At 39.1% G+C, this 19,315-nt stretch overlaps 2 protein-coding genes across 2 annotated transcripts in view; both read right to left on the bottom strand.

Annotated features, from left to right (window-relative positions):
* Positions 1-12,381, bottom strand: part of LOC150086384 (3-hydroxyacyl-CoA dehydrogenase type-2-like) — a 57,810-nt gene extending 45,429 nt beyond the window's left edge. Inside the window, exon 1 of the mRNA XM_090371343.1 lies at positions 12,057-12,381. Coding sequence (XP_090227469.1) covers positions 12,057-12,080 — 24 coding nt within the window. The 5' untranslated portion in view covers positions 12,081-12,381. The remainder of the gene's footprint in view (positions 1-12,056) is intronic.
* On the bottom strand, positions 12,186-15,854 carry LOC150086383 (uncharacterized). The gene is made up of 2 exons (XM_090371295.1): positions 14,919-15,854; positions 12,186-12,191 (listed from the first exon to the last, which is right to left on the bottom strand). Exons 1-2 carry the CDS (start codon positions 15,852-15,854, stop codon positions 12,186-12,188), a joined length of 942 nt encoding a protein of 313 aa, XP_090227421.1.
* Positions 15,855-19,315: the final 3,461 nt, after the last annotated feature.

Raw genomic sequence — 19,315 nt, 5'->3', positions numbered from 1 at the left:
AGAGTAGTGTGGCATTAAGGGCAAGTTACTGCTATGTATAAAGGGATGGTTAAGTGGCAGAAGACAGAGGGTGGTTATTAGCATTAGTATAGGCATATGATGCAAGAAAGCAAGCTTATACAGCATCAGCCAAAAAAAAAAAAGTTCCTAATTCGCCCATCCATTTGCTCCAAAAGTTTGTCCACTTCTTCCTTGAATTTATTTCAACTATCAACTTCCACGACGACAGATGGAAGTTTGTTCCAGCAATCAACTACCCGCTGGTTAAAGGCAAATTTCCGCACATCTATTCAACAATTGCCTTTCCTCAATTCTAGTTTACGTCCCCTCAGGTTTGTAATCTGAGCTAGAGGAAGAATCCCATCAGCAGTGAGCCTGCTCAATCCATTCAAGGCCCTATACACCTCAATCAGATCATGTTGCAGGTGCCTAGTCTCCAGATGCTGCAATTTGCAGAACTTAAACCTTTCTTTGTAAGAGCACCCCTTTGTTCCCCTCCCCAGTCTTGTTGCCCTTCTCTGTACTCATTCTAGCAACTCTACATCCTTCCTAAACTGAGGCTACCAGACTTGTATGCAGTACTCAAGGCCTGACCATTGTCTTATACAAGGGGATAATCACCTCCCGATCCCTGCTAGCAAAATTCCTGTATATCATTAACAAGACCCCCCCATGACCTGCTCTGGCAACCTATCTGCATTGCTCAGAAAATTTCATATCTGCCTACACAATTACCCCAGGTCTCTTTCATTCCTCACTACCCTAAGTGTAACACCACACAGCTGGTACATTGCTCTGGGGTTACACTGCTGCCCATATGCAGTACTTTGCATTTTCCATTATCAATGGGTACTGCTCTTCTTGAACTAATATTACTAGCAGAGTTCTCTGGGGTTCAATGCTTTGCTTAATCTTGTTTTCTGTATTAAATGATAATATTGACAAGCTTAGATATACAGAAATTTTCCTTCAACCAGTTGGCTGTTTGAACAAAATTCTATCTGTTGTTATGGATGAGTGTAGTTTCAATAAATTCAACAGAACTAAAACTTTTGGAGGGAATGGGCAGGTGATGTGGGAATTTTTTTTTTTTTTTTGGCTCGTGTAGCATAAGCCATAGGCTTCCTTGCACCATGTGTCCATTACTAATACATGTTACACCACAGCACTTGGAGTTGTTGAACACTTATATGCATAAGGTGTAGCAAATCTGTTAACTGAAAATGTTGGTAGAAATTGTAAATGGTGACATACAGCAATTACATTCCCAATCATGTGAATATATATAGTTTGCTTTGCTTAATCAATTTCAACCTTTTTACCAGAAATCACTGGAAGCCTCTTAATTTTTTTTACTAACCATACCACATATTATCTGATATTCCTCAAGAAAGCATGCTTTCTTGAAGAATATCAGTTAAGCAACACTTTACTGTGTTCACCCCAACCTCTTATTTTCACATAAACATGCAATTTTTTATGCAGATGATGTTGAAATCTTTGCCACCCTCACTCAATTCAAATCTTCCACTGGCATACAGGACCTCATCTGCAATACTTTAAAAGAATTTTTCTCATACCGACATTCTTTCAATTTGTCTCTTAACCCTTGAAAATCTAGTCTTTAAATCTCTCTTAAAAACAACATCCTTCTGATCACAGCTTCTCTTTACTCTCAAATTATTTCTCTTCTCCTTGAACAAAATGATCTCAGAATCTACTTTGGCTCCAAATTCAATTACTTCAATCCCATAATGTATCTTTTGAAAAACTTGCAAGAAAACCTGCAATATATTCACTATGCCCATATTATTATCAAGTATTTTTTGGCAATGATCAAAAGCCCACACAATTGCAGTTATCAGTATTATCGCAAATGCAATAAGATTGAGTTTATCCATTTATAATTAGATGCACTAACAGAAAAGTTCAATAAACCGGAAAGTGCAAATTGTTTTTATTGTTTTATGGTCGTGACCTCTAGAAACGTGCTTTAGATAAATATCACATAGGCGTTCAAAATTGATTCTTATAACTGGAACATATGATAACGATGAAAGGGTAGTGCAATTTCCATTATAAATATATGCATTAAGAATCATGCATTCTTAATGCATGTCTTCATGCATTAAGAATCTGCAGATAAATGAACCACTAGGTGGCAGTGATCACAGTGTGCTGAAGTGGGATTTACTCAAAGAGGTAACTACCATTAGGGGTAAAGGGAAGGGTTATTGCTTCCGTAAAGGCGACTACGATGGACTGAGACAGTATTTAAATTCTATACAGTGGGACCAACTGATGATGTTACCAACAGCAAATTCAAAATGGGAAGCATTCAAAGAACTTATCTTGGAAGCTACTAGGCTTTACATACCAACTAAGAAATATTGTTCAAGGTTTAGGCCAAAATGGATGTCAGATGAACTAATGAGGCATATGGCAGAGAAGAAAAATGCATGGGATACATACAAATTAACACATGACACAGAAGCCTATGATAGATACAAGTTGATATGCAACCAAGTTACAAAGGAGGTTAGGCAGGCGAAGGCAGATTACGAGAAATCCTTGGCAAGGGATGCAAAGAAAAACAGCAAAGAGTTCTTTACTTATAAAAACTCTAGAAGGAAGGGGATGAATCAGATTGGTCCACTTGATATTGATGGGTCAACTGTTGATGATCCTGCTCAGGTAGCCAACAAACTAAATGAATATTTTGCATCGACATTCACACATGAGGAGTTATTCAGCGAGGGGAATGCCAGAGGTGTATTCAACTCTAGCAGTAAGCTACAGAATCTTGAAATAACTGGGAGTAAAGTGGAGGAGAAACTGTTGAAGATAAACACAAGAAAGGCACCCGGGGTGGATGGGATCTATCCAGTTATATTAAAGGAGGCAGCAAAGGAAGTAAGCAAACCCTTAGCCATAATTATTTATTTTTTTTTTTTTTTTTGATTTGGTAGTTATTGGTGCATCGGCTTCTGTGGCCATATTGCACCTCCCAAGGTTTTTGCAGTACTTTGATCCAAGTCCGAGGCGGGAATCGAACCCGCGACCTTTGGGTTGCCGGGCAGGTACTTTACCCACCCGGCTAGCCCGGTCGGCGCCATAATTATGAGAGCTTCCTTGGACTCAGGGGAGGTACCCATAGACTGGAAATGTGCAAATGTGACCCCAATTCACAAAGGAGGATCAAAGGCTAACACAAGTAATTATAGACCTGTGAGCTTAACTTCTGTTCCAGGAAAATTAATGGAGGCACTGGTTAAAGAAGCACTGCAGGATCATTTAGACAAGTCTTCAGTTATAGCTCAGACACAGCATGGTTTTGTTAAGGGGAAGTCTTGCCTGACCAACTTGATTGGATACTATGATGCAGTCACAAAAGAACTGGATGCAGGGAATAACTTTGATATTATATACTTGGATCTTAGAAAAGCTTTTGATACTGTTGCACATGGAAGACTGCTACACAAATTGGAGCAGTGTGACATTGGAGGCAAATTGCTGCTATGGATAAAGGGGTGGTTGAGGGGGAGAAGACAGAGAGTGGTAATCAATGGACACTGCTCATCGTGGACTGATGTTATTAGTGGAGTCCCTCAGGGCTCAGTGTTGGGTCCATTATTGTTTTCTGTATTTATAAATGATATTGATGATGGTATATCCAGCTTAATGTCCAGGTTTGCAGACGATACAAAGGTTGGCAGGGTTGTCAAGGACACTACTGACACTATGCTGCTGCAACAGGATCTGGAAAGGTTGAGCAGATAGGCTGAGAGGTGGCAAATGAAGTTTAACATTGACAAATGTAAAGTACTACACATGGGAAACAGCAACCCCAGAGCAACGTATCAACTCTGTGGTACTACACTGACAGTGGTAGAGAATGGAAGGGACTTGGGGGTGGTTGTGCAGGCAGATATGAAGTTCTCTGAGCTGTGCAGACGGGCTGCAAGGGTAGCTCATGGAGTATTGTCAATGATATACAGGAATTTTTCCAGCAGGGATAAGGAGGTGATTATTCCATTGTATAAGGCGATGGTCAGGCCACACCTAGAGTACTGTATACAGGTCTGGAGGCCTCATTTCAAGAAGGATGTAGAGCTGCTGGAACGAGTACAGAGAAGGGCAACAAGATTAGTGAATGGAACAAAGGGGTGCTCTTACGAAGAAAGGCTTAAGTTTTGCAAATTACAGTGTCTGGAGACTAGGCACCAGCGAGGTGATCTGATAGAGGTGTATAAAGCCTTGAATGGTTTGAGCATGCTCAATGCTGATGGGATTCTTCCTCTAGCTCAGAAAAATCACCTGAGAGGGCATAAATTCAAATTGAGGAAAGACAGATGTAGGATAGACGTGCGGAAATTTGCCTTTAGCCAGCGGGTGGTTGGTTGGTGGAACAGACTTCCATCCCTTGTGGTGGAGGTTGATAGCCTAAATAAGTTTAAGGCTCAGCTGGACGGGTATTTTGAACGAACAGAGGGGTGAAGTGGAAGTAGGTTTTTTTTTTTTTTTTTTTTTTGGCTGATGCTGCATAAGCTTGCTTTCTTGCATCAAATGCCTCTACTAATGCTAATGCTAATGCTAAAATATGACCTTTCAGAGAGATAAGTAATATAGCAAAATTTTCAACTTCTAAGGACTTGGAACGAATTACAAAAAAAAAAAAAAAAAAAAAAAATCTGTTATTGGGTTCACATTACAATATTTTCACAATACCTCCATTTATCCCTACAGATGCAAAATATATTTCCATATTGTTTTCAGTTTGCACCGGCTGGCAAAAGCTTACGTAAAGTCGAATTTGGTCAAGTCTTATATAAGTCGGGGAGTTCCTGTGCACTGTTTGTTTTCAAAGAAGAATAACTGGAAAGTGCTTCTCGGCCAAATCTAGTTTGGTAATGAAGAGGTGAGAGCTGGTTCCGAATTAGAGAATTTACTGGAAATTTTTAATTCCACGAATTTCCAAATTTCAGTGGCTGAGTTATAAAATTTGCAAAAGAAATGAGAGGTTGTTCTGATAACTGAGAGGAAAGTGGAAGGGAAATTATTGAAACTAAATACAGAAAAGGCACCTGGAGTGAATGAATCTCTCCAATTATATTAAGTGAGACAGCAAACCCTTAGCCATAATTATGATGGCATCTTTAGATTCAGGGAAGATCCGTATGGATTGGGAGATGTGCAAATGTATTCCTAATTCATAAAGGGAGATCAAATGGTGAAAAGGGTAATTACGGACTTATTAGCTTAACTTCTGTTTCAGGGAAAATAATGGAGTCACTGGTTAAAGAAGTAATGCAGGACCAATGAGACAGGAATATATTTATACTGCAGTCACAGCATGGATTTATTAAGAGACAATCTTATCCGACCAATCTGATTGGATACTATCATGCAATAACAAAGGAACTGAATGCAAAAAATAATTTTTATTTCATATACTTGGATTTTAGGAAGGCTTTTGATACTGTTGTATGCAAAAGACTGATGAATAAATTGGAGCAGTGTGTCATAAAGGGTAAATTACTGCAGGGATAAAGGGATGGTTGAGTGGGAGAAGACAAAGAAAAAATTAGGCAGATGGTCTGAGAATGGAAGTTGAAGTTTAACTTAGGCAAATGAAAGGTTCTGCATATGGGTAGCAGTAATCCCAGATTAATGTACCAACTGTGTGTACTACACTGGGTAGTGGAAAATGAACAAGATCCTGGGAGTAATTCTGTAGTCAGATATGAAGTTATCTTAGCAATGACAACAGGTTTCCAGGGCAGCTCATGGAGTTTTTTGAATGATATACAGGAACTTTGTTGATGAGGAGATGATTATTCCATTATACAAGGCTGCATCCTGAATACCGCATACAGGTATGGAGGCCTAATTTTAGGAAGGTTGAAGATCTGATGAAACAGGCACAGAGATTATTATTATTATTAGCCATATGGTGCAAGGAAGCCTGAGGCTTATGCTGCACCAGCAAAAAAAAAAAATTCTCGAGTTACCCTGAGAGAGAGAGAGAGAGCAAGAGTCAGAAGTAGAAAGGAATCACCAAGAAAGAGAAGAATGATGATAGCCAGCTCAGGACCCTGGGTATGCCAAGCCCATACTCACCAGATGTGAGCAACAAGATTAGTGAAGGGAACAAAATGGTTCAGTTTTTTAAATTGTGATGTCTGAAGACACTTCACCTGCAAGGCAATCTGACTGAGGTGTTTAAGGCTTTGAATGGATGGAGCAACCTCAATGCTCATGGCATTCTACCTTTTTTTTTTTTTTTTTGGCAGTTGTTGGCGCATCGGCTTCTGTGGCCATAATGCATCTCCCCCCCCACCAAGATTTTTGCAGTACTTTGATCCAAGCCCAAGGCGGGATTCGAATCCGTGAATCTTTGGGTTGCCAGGCAGGCACTTTACCCACCCGGCTAGCCCGGTCGGCTATTCTACCTCTTGCACAGACTATGCACTTGAGAAGTTATAAATTCAAATTGAGGAAGAATAGATGTGTAGAAGTTTGCCTTCAGCCAGCAGGTGGTTGATTGTTTGAACAAACTTATATTTGTTGTTGTGGAAGTGGGTAGTTTGAATAAGAACTAGATAAATTATTGGATGGGTTGGGCAAGTATGCAGGAATTTTTTGGCTGATACTTTATAAGCTTGCTTTCTTGCATCATTTGCTGCTAATAATACTAATACAGGCAACCCCCCTCCATATAACACAGTACTTCTACAACGCGGTTTCGTTCTAACATGATTGATAAATTGCGGCAACCCTCACACAGCACAGTACTTATATAACACGGTTAGAGAATTTCGGCAAACCTTGCATAACAGGGTATTTTTGAGCTTTTGTGCAGGAAAAACCCTGCTATTGTGTTGAATTTAATTTTTAAACATTTCCACTCTTTTTGAATCCCTGCTGTTGACTCGCTAGTCAAAAAAAAAAAAAAAAGAAAAGAAATATTGAGAAATCCCTGTATTTTATTTTGTTGGGAAATCCCCATGTTCTGTGCTATTGAACTTGTGGAAAAATCTAAATGTCAAAGTTTTATTACTATTCGATAGCACACCGGGCCATCCAAAAGATTTAAGTCATCCAAACATTGAAGCTTTTTTCTTACTGCCACAGATGTACTTAGGTAATACAACTTCTTTCATTCAGCCATTAGATCGAGGCATTATATCCACCTTTAAAACTCATTACTTCAGAAAATCATTACAATGGATTTTGGAAAAAAAATTGATTCCGAATCTATTGAAGTAATGGAGGCATGGAAACATTTCTCAATTGTGGACTGTATCAGAATTATAGCTTTATCGCTGAAAAAAGTAAAACCGTCAACATTAAATGTGGAAAAATTTATGGCCAGAGTCAGTTCATTCAGGAAATATGGTCGAACTGGCAGAAAATGGAATCGGTGCGATAGTAGAATTTGCTTGCTGTGGAGGGGAAGGTTTTGATGATATGACTACTGCAGCTCTCATGGGTAGCATAATTCATAGAATCACTCATAGAAACAGGAAGACGAAGCGGATTTGGTGGAAATGGCATCGGAGGTAAAACCAAATCAATTCAGAGGGTGATAAGAGCAGATGAAAATTCTAAACTTCCAAATTTTACACTAAAAAGAAGGAAGGCATAAAGTTAGCCGAGCAATTAGAATCTTATTTTTTGAATGCAGATTCTTGAATGAAAGGAGCCCAAAGTTCAAACTTCAAAAATGCTTAGTTCCATACAATGAAATTCGCAAAGATTCATCAAGCAAAACAAATAAACCCAGATTTTTTAAAGAGAGCAGAAGATACACAAAATCTAATGGTGTATTTTTGTTAACATTTTGCTAACGAAATAGTGTATTTTTGTTAGCTTTGGGAACATAAAGTTCCTTTTTGTACTTTTTCTTAGTATCACAGTTTCACACAACACGACATTTTATAGGAACCTAACTACCGTGTTATACAAGGGTTACCTGTATATTTAATATTTGACACTGATGTTGCTGAATATTTCACAACTATCTTTTTTTTACTAATATTTCTATAAGCTTGGAATCAATCTAAACAATACTTGGGTGGTGTCTAATCGCTGGGTCGATAAGAATGTGTTACATTTAATTTAAAAAACTTGCTCATTTATGAATTAAAATCGTGAATTGTCTTGAGAAATGAATCTGTCTTCCAAATTTTGCAGGGCCCCTTTCGAGCTCGGCTCCAACGCAGCTCCACTGGCATAGTTATGCCACTGGGTTTGTGTCGCATTCCAGCTCCAACTCAATAAATAAAATGAAAAGCAATATAAATTTTACTTACACAATAAGAAGCACAATTATTCAAATAAAAACACACCAACAGTACAATACAATTTTATAGTAATGCATACTGCATTCAGCAGGGCGAGAGAGATTGCTCGGCCATACAGCGGGAGCCAGATGAAAATAATTAATTTTCATACATGTATACCCCACCTTATGTCTGGCCCATATCTAAAGTGGGATATACATGTGTGAAAATTAATTATTTTTGATATTTCAAGGGATGTGTAAAAACTGGCCTTGAGATAATGACCTAGACAATGGCCAAAATTTCCACACCTTTATAAATTACACAGACTTTGCTGTTCACATATTATGAATTTAAAAAAATAAAAATAAATAAATAAATAATAATAATAATAATAAAAATAAAAACATTATTTTTGTCTGTTCTTTGTACTCATTAATAAAATGCTAATCATATTTTCTAAACATATGTACAAACATCATTGTTTTGGGTTTCACAGGAGCTCTTTAACTTAAAAAAAAAAAAAAAAAACTTTCTCCTTCTCTTTTCATCTATTCTTTTTTCCTTTTTTTGTTTAATTTTAATTTTTCTGGCAAGCACGGAGCCTGACTGGGTCCAATCAGCCTAAGACCAGCCGTGCATGGAAACATTTTTCAATTGTGGACTGTATCAGAATCATAGCTTTATCGCTGAAAGAAGTAAAACCGTCAATGTTAAATGCGTGTGGAAAAATGTATGGCCAGAGTCAGTTCAATCAAGAAGTATGATCGAATGGGCAGAAAACAGAATCAGTGCAATAGTAGAACTTGCTATGTCAGTAGGAGGGGAAGGTTTTGATGATATTACTACTGAGGCCCTCGTGGGTAGGGTAGCAGTTTCATATGATGAAATTCACAAAGATTTATCAAGCAAAAGCAAACAAATGCAGATTACTAATTTTTTAAAGAGAGCAGAAGATACACGAAATCTAGAATGGTGTATTTTTGTTAGCTTTTGGAACGTAACCACCTTTTTGTACTTTTTCTTAGTCCCATATAACATGGTTTCGGACAACACAACATTTTACATGAACCTAATAACCGCATTATATGAGGGTTACCTGTACTAAAATAGAAAAAGTAATTTCACAGATAGCTGACCACGAAAGATAGTGTTGACCTTATAGGCTCATAGCCAGACTTAAAATTGTCATCTAAGAATTGGGTCCAATTGACCAATATTCACTAGAGGAAATATTTTTGACATTTGAGTTACAAACAACTACCCAAACCATTGAAGCATAAAGAATGTGAGGTTCCATTCAAGGCCCTGAATGAGGTGAGTAAGCACAAAGCTGATGGAATCCTTCCTCTTTTTCAGACTACATATTTTTAAATTGAAGAAGGCTGGTTGATTGCTGGAACAAACTCCCACCTGGTGCTGTAGAAATGGCCAGTTTGAATAAATTCAAGGAAAAACTAGATAAACTGTTAGAGAGAATGGTCAGGTGAAATGGGAAGTGTTTTTTTTTTTTTTTGGCTGATGCTGTATAAGCTTGCTTTCTTGCATCATTTTCCACTACTACTACTAATAATAATAATAATTACAAACATGCTTAAACTTAAAATGAGAAGTGACCATCTTAATATTTCCGAAAATTTCTTTTTGGAAGTCTAACAGCCAAAATGCTGCACTTAAATAATAAATTCAACCAGTATGTTTAGAATATGGTTTTCAAACAGTTTTATTAAAAGCTGTTAAGAGAGTAAAATTACACTTTATTCATTCAATGCCTCCTACATACTGTATTGTATTACATATATTTTTTTTTTCCCCATTGAATTCATGCTATATTTAATGTAGCAAAATTTTTGTAAAATTACTCTATACATCATATCACCAGAGCCACCACTATGGAGGGGGTAGGACTCAAAGGGGCCTTGCTTGGTATGATTGTTAAAGATCACTTCAGAACCCAGAATTTATAGTCTTGCCTCTGCTGTATATAGATATCATAATATCTATTATGATTAAATTAATCTCAAGCCTGTATCAAAAAGGTCTGCTATTCAAGAGAGTCTTGGCCTAGTTCACCTTGGATAACTGAGGCCCTTCTGCACACAAAGATTAAACCACACCAGTTTTTTAAATGGTTGATTCTCTTCAAAGATTAATTTGTAAACTTGTTGCACATAAAAACAAAATATAACTCTTGATCTGTGACATTTGGCATTACCATCAGTAGTGGCAAATGATGCAAAAAAGCAAGCTTATACAGCATAAACAAAAAAAAAAAAAAAAAAAACTATCCATTTAATTTACCCATTTCCTCTAGTTTTTCCTTTAATTTATTTAAGCTATCACCTTCCACAACAACAGATGGAATTTTATTCCAGCAATCACCCACCCGCTGGCTAAAAGCAAACTTCCGCACATCTATTTTGCAACAGTCCTTAAATTTGAATTTATTCCCACTAATGTACATATTCAGAGCAAGGGCAAGAATCCCATCAGCATTGAACTTGCTCTATTCATTCAAATTTCTTTACTTCTTCTTCCTCCAGTCACACAGCTCCCTGGGGAGCTGTTGTGGCCACCAACAAATTCCTGCATCGATCATGTGTTATACGAGCAGCATTGCAAAGTGTCTTTCCCAGAAGTTCACTGATACCATCCTTCCACCTAGTTGCAGGTTTTTCCTTCCATTATGTTCTTCAACAGAAAGTTTTCCCTTCTTACTATATGACCAAAAAACTTGAGTTTTCTTTTGTTGATGCTATGAAGAAGAATTTTAGGCCTGCAAATTTTATTTAATGCCCACTCATTTGTTCTCCAGTCCAAGTAAGAAATACACAGTATTCTCCTGTAACACCACATTTTAAATGCCTCAATTTCCTTCTTGTCAACTCTTTTCAGATTCCATCCTTCACATCCATAAGTGGCAACTGGAAAAATTAACAAATCAATGATTCTCAGTTTCATCTTTAGGGGCAGATCATCTCTCCATAATTGTTTTTAAAAGAAAATGATGTAAAATTAGTATTACTTAAAGTTATGTTTCTTTTCCACTACATCAGCTGATTGCTAATGCATTGGGAAAGAAACAGCTTTTTGCAATCATTTGATTACATGAAACAAATAATTTTTATCTGCAACAGGAGCGAAAAACCCCAGGGGCTCACATCTGGTGAGTATGAGCTTGGCACACCCAGGATCCTGAATTGGATATCATCATTCTTATCTTTCTTGGTGATTCCCTTCTACTTCTAACCCCTGTTCTCTCTCTTTCTCAGGGTAACTCAGAAAAAAATTTTTTGGATGATGCAGCATAAGCCTCAGGCTTCCTTGAACCATATGGCTAATAATAATAATACAAACGTTTGAAATGCAGCAAAAGCTTTGGGCTTCCTTGCATCATGTAGTTAATGCTAATAATAATAACATAAAAATGTTATATTTTTGTATTTTATCCAGACAACCTGAATGACACACAACAGATATCAAGGCATGGTTACAGAATTCAGGAACATTGTGTTTCTTTTCTTTTTTTTTTTTTTTTTGGCAAAAAAAGTCATCAGTGACCATCAAAAAGGCTTGAAGACGTCGTGACCCCGAATTTTGGAACCACTGAACTTGGATTGGCTAACAACCGTCTTAGCGGCTTGTGAATGCAAATAAAAATTGTCATAAACACTACGCCCTAAATTTAAATAACACATTCTGTTCGCCTATTACAATTATCCAAAAACGTGTTCTACAATAATTTTTAATAAGTATATTTTTAAAACTGACCTTTAAGGAGCTCGTAATTGTCATGCTACACCAACTGAATGAATGACACAAAGTGACTGATAAAACTCAACACTATTGAGTTCTCTCTCTCTCTTTCTCCTTTTTGTTTTTTTTTAAATTTCTTTAGTACTATTCCTATATTATACACAATAAAATCACTAAACAACAGAAATTTTTAGGTTCGTGCCATCACAGCAATTTTTTGTCAAACACAGTATCTTACTACTGTGTTGTGAAGCATGGGGACAAGAATTTTGGGCGCTCAATGTGAAAACAGCAGTGAAATAAGTAACGCAATATGTATTTAAAAAAAAAAAAATGTTTATTTAATATTATTGTTAGCCACATGGTTCAAGGAAGCCTGAGGCTTATGCTGCACCAGCCAAAAAAAATATCTGCGTTACCCTGTAAGAGAGAGAGAGAGAGAGAGAGAGAGAGAGAGAGAGAGCCTGTCAGAAGTAGAAAGAAATCACCAAGAAAGAGAAGAATGATAATATCCAGCTAAGAACCCTGGGTGTTCCAAGCCCATACTCACCAGATGTGAGCCTCTGTAACACTAACAAAAAAACAAGAGTATAAAATGTAGGCCGCGAAAACTTTTAAGAAATATAATATTATTTGATAAGCTCACGCACGGAAAGCTGATTTAGGTAAGGTGTATGAAGTAAGCACCAAGGTAACTAAGATTCTGAGGCGTCAGCATAGTATATGTGTAACTGTACCTGTGTTCGGTGGGTTGTTGTTTGATAAACGAAAAACCAGATTTTCCGGAAGAAGAAAACCGTGCAGCCCTCGCCTGGGAATGAATAACTCAGCCAAAAGCGCATAAAAATGCCCCGCGTAACTGATGATATTCGATATTAGGCCGCTTATACCACTGTGCCAGCCATGAGGGCAGAGCTGATAAGGGGGTGATTATCACCTTGTAAAGGCGATGGTCAGGCCACTCCTTGAGTGGCCTGACCATCATACACATCTGAAGTCCTCATTTTAGAAAATGATGTAGAGCTGCTGGAACGAGTCCAGAGAGAGGCAACAAGATTGGTGAGTGGAACAGAGGGTTGCTCTTGCCAAGAAAAGCTCAAGTTCTGTAAATTGCAGCTTCTGGAGACTATACTATAATAATTAATGATAGACACCAGCCAGGAATTAAACTAAAAATTTACTTTACAATGAAATAATATACAATGAAATATGATGCAAATAAAATAAAACACTGATTAAATTATAGTTAAAATATAGTTAAAAACAATAAAATTAATTAAAATAAACTAGGTTAAAAGCGATAAAACAATACAATCTGGAGCTTTCGGAGAACTGCCGTCTCCTTCTTCAACAGCATACTACCAGTGCTAAAACACATCCTTAAGTAGCCGGTCCATGGCACTCATGCACGTGATCATCAGACACATGATCTACATTCTCCATGCGCGTATCGGAAATGGAAGTGGCTCGGGAGCGTGTCAAACAGAAACGGTCATCCCTTCTGAGGACAACTGCCTCAAACAGGGGGTGTAAACGGATCCCCCTGTCCCTATTAATAGTATTGTGACTGGATGAACCGATTCGCAAGCTCTCGAGCCACTTTCGTTCCCAAAATCCATGGGCGCGGTCGGTAATGACCGCGTCTTCAGGGGAGATCCGATGCTGCTTTTCCCAGAAATGCTCTGCCACAGCAGACCTCGCATAGTTAGCAGTCTTGATAGCGGTCGTGTGTTCCCCCAGACGGTCCTTTAAACGTCGGCCCGTTTCCCCCACATAACACTCCTCACAATCCGGGCACTTAATCTCGTAGACCACATTGCTAGTATGGTCCTGGGCTACGGGATCTTTAACTTGGGATATCACTGTGTGCAACCTCCGACCCGGAAGTTGCACACAGCGAGTCTGGCACTCCCGCAATGCCCGTACAATACGTTCTGAAAGGCCCGGATAGTAAGGAATGTATGCAGTAGCCACAGGGGCAGGCCACTCCCTACGATTGGACTCAACCCTATGAATATATTTGTCCAAGACCCTCTGGGGGTATCCACATTTCCTGAGGTCTGCCGTGACTTTGCAAATTTCTATTTCCTTTTCTTCAGGGGTACTACAGTGGGTCCCCACCCTATTCAACAATGCCCTGGCTACACTGTTCTTATGATGACAAGCCTGTGCTGAGCTATAATGAACAAATTGGCCACGGCACATAGGCTTTCTATAGATCGTTGTTTTTAATCTAGATCAATCTCTGCTCACCAAGACATCCAGAAACGGGAGGGACCCAGCTTCTTCCACCTCCGAGGTAAATTGTATAAATGTGGAAAAGCTGTTGAGCATATTGAGCACCTCATCTTCCTTTCCCTTTTTTAAAATAGTGAAGGTATCGTCCACATATCTCCTCCACTCGCGCATGGGGAAATTCAACTGATGAAACACCCTAGTTTCCAGTTCCTCCATTGCCAAATTGGCCACAATGGCACTGATGGGGGAACCCTTGGCCGTGCCATGGACCTGCTTATACATAACTTTTTGAAACACCATGGTAGTGCTTGCGAGGCAAAATTCCACACCTTTACAAATATCATCAATGCTTAGAAAAGATCTAGCACTAAAGCAATCATCTCGTTCCAAGGCCGATCTTACACAATGCACCCCATGTTCAATGGGGATACATGTGAACAAGGATACCACATCAAACGAAATCATGAGTTCGTCTTCACCTATAGATTGGCTTCTTATAAAGTTCACAAATTCCTTGCTGTTTCTGATTACTAAACTGGAGCGTCCCACTATAGGAGAGATGACTCCAGCTAAAAATCCAGATAAAGCATAAGTGGGACTACCCACAAATGATACTATAGGTCTCAACGGAATGCCCACCTTGTGCGTCTTTGGGAGGCCATAAAACCGAGGTAATCGACAACCTGAGGCATGAAGAGACCAATAAACTTCTTTGGTTATTTTACCAGCCTTATGCCATCCCTGTATAATGTTGTTGACTTGTCTCTCCAAACCAGCTAACGGATTTCGATGGGTAACTTTATATATGTTGCTGTCCTGTAAAAGATCCAGAGCTTTTGCACAATAATCATCCTTATTCAGTACCACTGAGGATCTGCCTTTGTCGGCAGGTAACATTATGATATCCTCATCTTTTCTGAGTTGTCTTAATGCTCTTTCATGTTTATGACTGAGATTAGAATGTGCTGTCCTGGTCTGACTCAAAATAGCCGCAACCCTAACCCGTATCTCATCAGCTTGGGTAACAGGTAACTTGTTGATGGCTTTTTCCACTCCCATAGCTATCTCTGCAATGGGAGGTCTGGCAGGAACCAAAGCAAACTTTGGACCCAGGCTCAATACTTCCTCCTGTTCTCTAGTAAATTGTTTGCCACTAAGATTATGAATAAAGTTGCCAGTATCCCTGTTACGCACCACCACGGATTCCTCTAACAATCTATTAAATTTGTTGATTTGCCTGCGCTTGTAAACCTCAGTTGCTTTATCTGCCACTACTCTCAAGACCAACGCACCATGCACTGGGGTTAAATTGGTACTGATGTATTCCAACTTCAGTCCAATACGACTTCTAATACCTCTCAGATCATTATGTAATTTAGAAATCCAAATACTTAGAACTTTTCTTTGATAGATCTTAGTAACTCTCCCCAGATGGTCATCATTGAAAGGCATTCTCACCCGAAAGCCATGTGGAACCAGCTCATGTGTTTTGCACCTATGAGCAAATCTCAGATGTTGCTTCTGTTTAGCTTCAGCTATGCTAATTTTCTGGTACTCGCGGATGTGTCGAAGCATCAAATGGCCATAATTATTCACTATATCTTGAAACAGGCCTATGGGGCTGGGAATTTCCATACTATAATAATTAATGATAGACACCAGCCAGGAATTAAACTAAAAATTTACTTTACAATGAAATAATATACAATGAAATATGATGCAAATAAAATAAAACACTGATTAAATTATAGTTAAAATATAGTTAAAAACAATAAAATTAATTAAAATAAACTAGGTTAAAAGCGATAAAACAATACAATCTGGAGCTTTCGGAGAACTGCCGTCTCCTTCTTCAACAGCATACTACCAGTGCTAAAACACATCCTTAAGTAGCCGGTCCATGGCACTCATGCACGTGATCATCAGACACATGATCTACATTCTCCATGCGCGTATCGGAAATGGAAGTGGCTCGGGAGCGTGTCAAACAGAAACGGTCATCCCTTCTGAGGACAACTGCCTCAAACAGGGGGTGTAAACGGATCCCCCTGTCCCTATTAATAGTATTGTGACTGGATGAACCGATTCGCAAGCTCTCGAGCCACTTTCGTTCCCAAAATCCATGGGCGCGGTCGGTAATGACCGCGTCTTCAGGGGAGATCCGATGCTGCTTTTCCCAGAAGTGGGAAAATATAGTGGGACGCTCCAGTTTAGTAATCAGAAACAGCAAGGAATTTGTGAACTTTATAAGAAGCCAATCTATAGGTGAAGACGAACTCATGATTTCGTTTGATGTGGTATCCTTGTTCACATGTATCCCCATTGAACATGGGGTGCATTGTGTAAGATCGGCCTTGGAACGAGATGATTGCTTTAGTGCTAGATCTTTTCTAAGCATTGATGATATTTGTAAAGGTGTGGAATTTTGCCTCGCAAGCACTACCATGGTGTTTCAAAAAGTTATGTATAAGCAGGTCCATGGCACGGCCAAGGGTTCCCCCATCAGTGCCATTGTGGCCAATTTGGCAATGGAGGAACTGGAAACTAGGGTGTTTCATCAGTTGAATTTCCCCATGCGCGAGTGGAGGAGATATGTGGACGATACCTTCACTATTTTAAAAAAGGGAAAGGAAGATGAGGTGCTCAATATGCTCAACAGCTTTTCCACATTTATACAATTTACCTCGGAGGTGGAAGAAGCTGGGTCCCTCCCGTTTCTGGATGTCTTGGTGAGCAGAGATTGATCTAGATTAAAAACAACGATCTATAGAAAGCCTATGTGCCGTGGCCAATTTGTTCATTATAGCTCAGCACAGGCTTGTCATCATAAGAACAGTGTAGCCAGGGCATTGTTGAATAGGGTGGGGACCCACTGTAGTACCCTGAAGAAAAGGAAATAGAAATTTGCAAAGTCACGGCAGACCTCAGGAAATGTGGATACCCCCAGAGGGTCTTGGACAAATATATTCATAGGGTTGAGTCCAATCGTAGGGAGTGGCCTGCCCCTGTGGCTACTGCATACATTCCTTACTATCCGGGCCTTTCAGAACGTATTGTACGGGCATTGCGGGAGTGCCAGACTCGCTGTGTGCAACTTCCGGGTCGGAGGTTGCACACAGTGATATCCCAAGTTAAAGATCCCGTAGCCCAGGACCATACTAGCAATGTGGTCTACGAGATTAAGTGCCCGGATTGTGAGGAGTGTTATGTGGGGGAAACGGGCCGACGTTTAAAGGACCGTCTGGGGGAACACACGACCGCTATCAAGACTGCTAACTATGCGAGGTCTGCTGTGGCAGAGCATTTCTGGGAAAAGCAGCATCGGATCTCCCCTGAAGACGCGGTCATTACCGACCGCGCCCATGGATTTTGGGAACGAAAGTGGCTCGAGAGCTTGCGAATCGGTTCATCCAGTCACAATACTATTAATAGGGACAGGGGGATCCGTTTACACCCCCTGTTTGAGGCAGTTGTCCTCAGAAGGGATGACCGTTTCTGTTTGACACGCTCCCGAGCCACTTCCATTTCCGATACGCGCATGGAGAATGTAGATCATGTGTCTGATGATCACGTGCATGAGTGCCATGGACCGGCTACTTAAGGATGTGTTTTAGCACTGGTAGTATGCTGTTGAAGAAGGAGACGGCAGTTCTCCGAAAGCTCCAGATTGTATTGTTTTATCGCTTTTAACCTAGTTTATTTTAATTAATTTTATTGTTTTTAACTATATTTTAACTATAATTTAATCAGTGTTTTATTTTATTTGCATCATATTTCATTGTATATTATTTCATTGTAAAGTAAATTTTTAGTTTAATTCCTGGCTGGTGTCTATCATTAATTATTATAGTATGGAAATTCCCAGCCCCATAGGCCTGTTTCAAGATATTCTGGAGACTAGGCACATGCGAGTGATCTAATTGAGGTGTATAAGGCATTGAATGGATTGAGAAAGCTGAATGCTAATGGGATTCCTCCTCTTGCTTAGATTACTCACCTGAGGGGCATAAATTCAAACCTGAAGAAAGACTGTAGAATAGATGTGCGGAAATTGGCCTTTAGCCAGCGGGTGGTTGATAGTTGGAAGAAACTTCCATCTGTTGTGGTGGAGGTCGGTAACTTTAATAAGTTCAAGGCAGAACTAGACAAATATTTGGAGTGAATGAATGGATGAAATGGGAAGGGGTTTTTTTGTTTTTTTTTTTGGATGATGCTATATAAGCTTGCTTTCTTGTACCATATGCCTCTACTAATGTATCCTAGTCCTGCAAATGCTAATTTGCAGATACTAATTGCAAATGCTAATTTGCAGATACTACAGTCTGTGGATTAATTAAAGGCAGTCTTTGGTTGTCATACAAACTGGCACTCAAAAGCTAAGTAAAAACAAATAGAAACGCGAATATATTTTTAAATACAAATAAAAACGGAACCAAATAAATTTTAGCCATTTATGACATAAAACTGAGGCTGACGTTGTAAAAGCTTGCTTTCTTGCATAATATGCCTCTATTAATGTTAAAACATTCTCTATCTGATAATCACAGTGCCTCACGTCTGGTGAGTATGGGCTTGGCACACCCAGGGTCCTGAGCTGGATATCATCATTCTTCTCTTTCTTGATGATTTCCTTCTACTTCTGACTCTTGTGAGCATGTCCGGATTTTAATGTTTGTAAGCCCTAGGCACTTTTCATTCTGAAGAGTGAAAAAAGAGAAGTAAAATATTTCTTATAATAAATCATACTGTATTAACGCACTGACTGCTAATTACCTCTTTTGATGTAATGCAAGTATGAGTAGTAGATTAGCGCAGTAGCGTATGAACGTGTATGACTGTTGTCTCATGCTTATCTTGTTAAACTGACTTGTTTCATAAAGAGTTATCCTCCTGTTAAAAACAGTTGTACTCACAAATAGTGTCTGTGTGGGTACCACAGTGGTATCTCCGCCCTCCCTACACTGGGTGGAAAGGGCCGGGTTCGAATCCTGCCGATGACGCGAGGAACTTTAGTGGACTTTATTTACTCCGTGGCT

The sequence above is a fragment of the Mastigoproctus giganteus genome, chromosome 4 (assembly GCF_048544385.1).
Source record: "Mastigoproctus giganteus isolate SK-2022 chromosome 4, ASM4854438v1, whole genome shotgun sequence".
Lineage (NCBI taxonomy): Eukaryota > Metazoa > Arthropoda > Arachnida > Uropygi > Thelyphonidae > Mastigoproctus > Mastigoproctus giganteus.
This window is presented reverse-complemented; position numbering and strand designations above follow the sequence as displayed.

Coding starts and splice junctions, on each gene's coding strand:
- LOC150086383 (XM_090371295.1), bottom strand. CDS start 15,854: ATGCTTCGACACATCCGCGAGTACCAGAAAATTAGCATAGCTGAAGCT.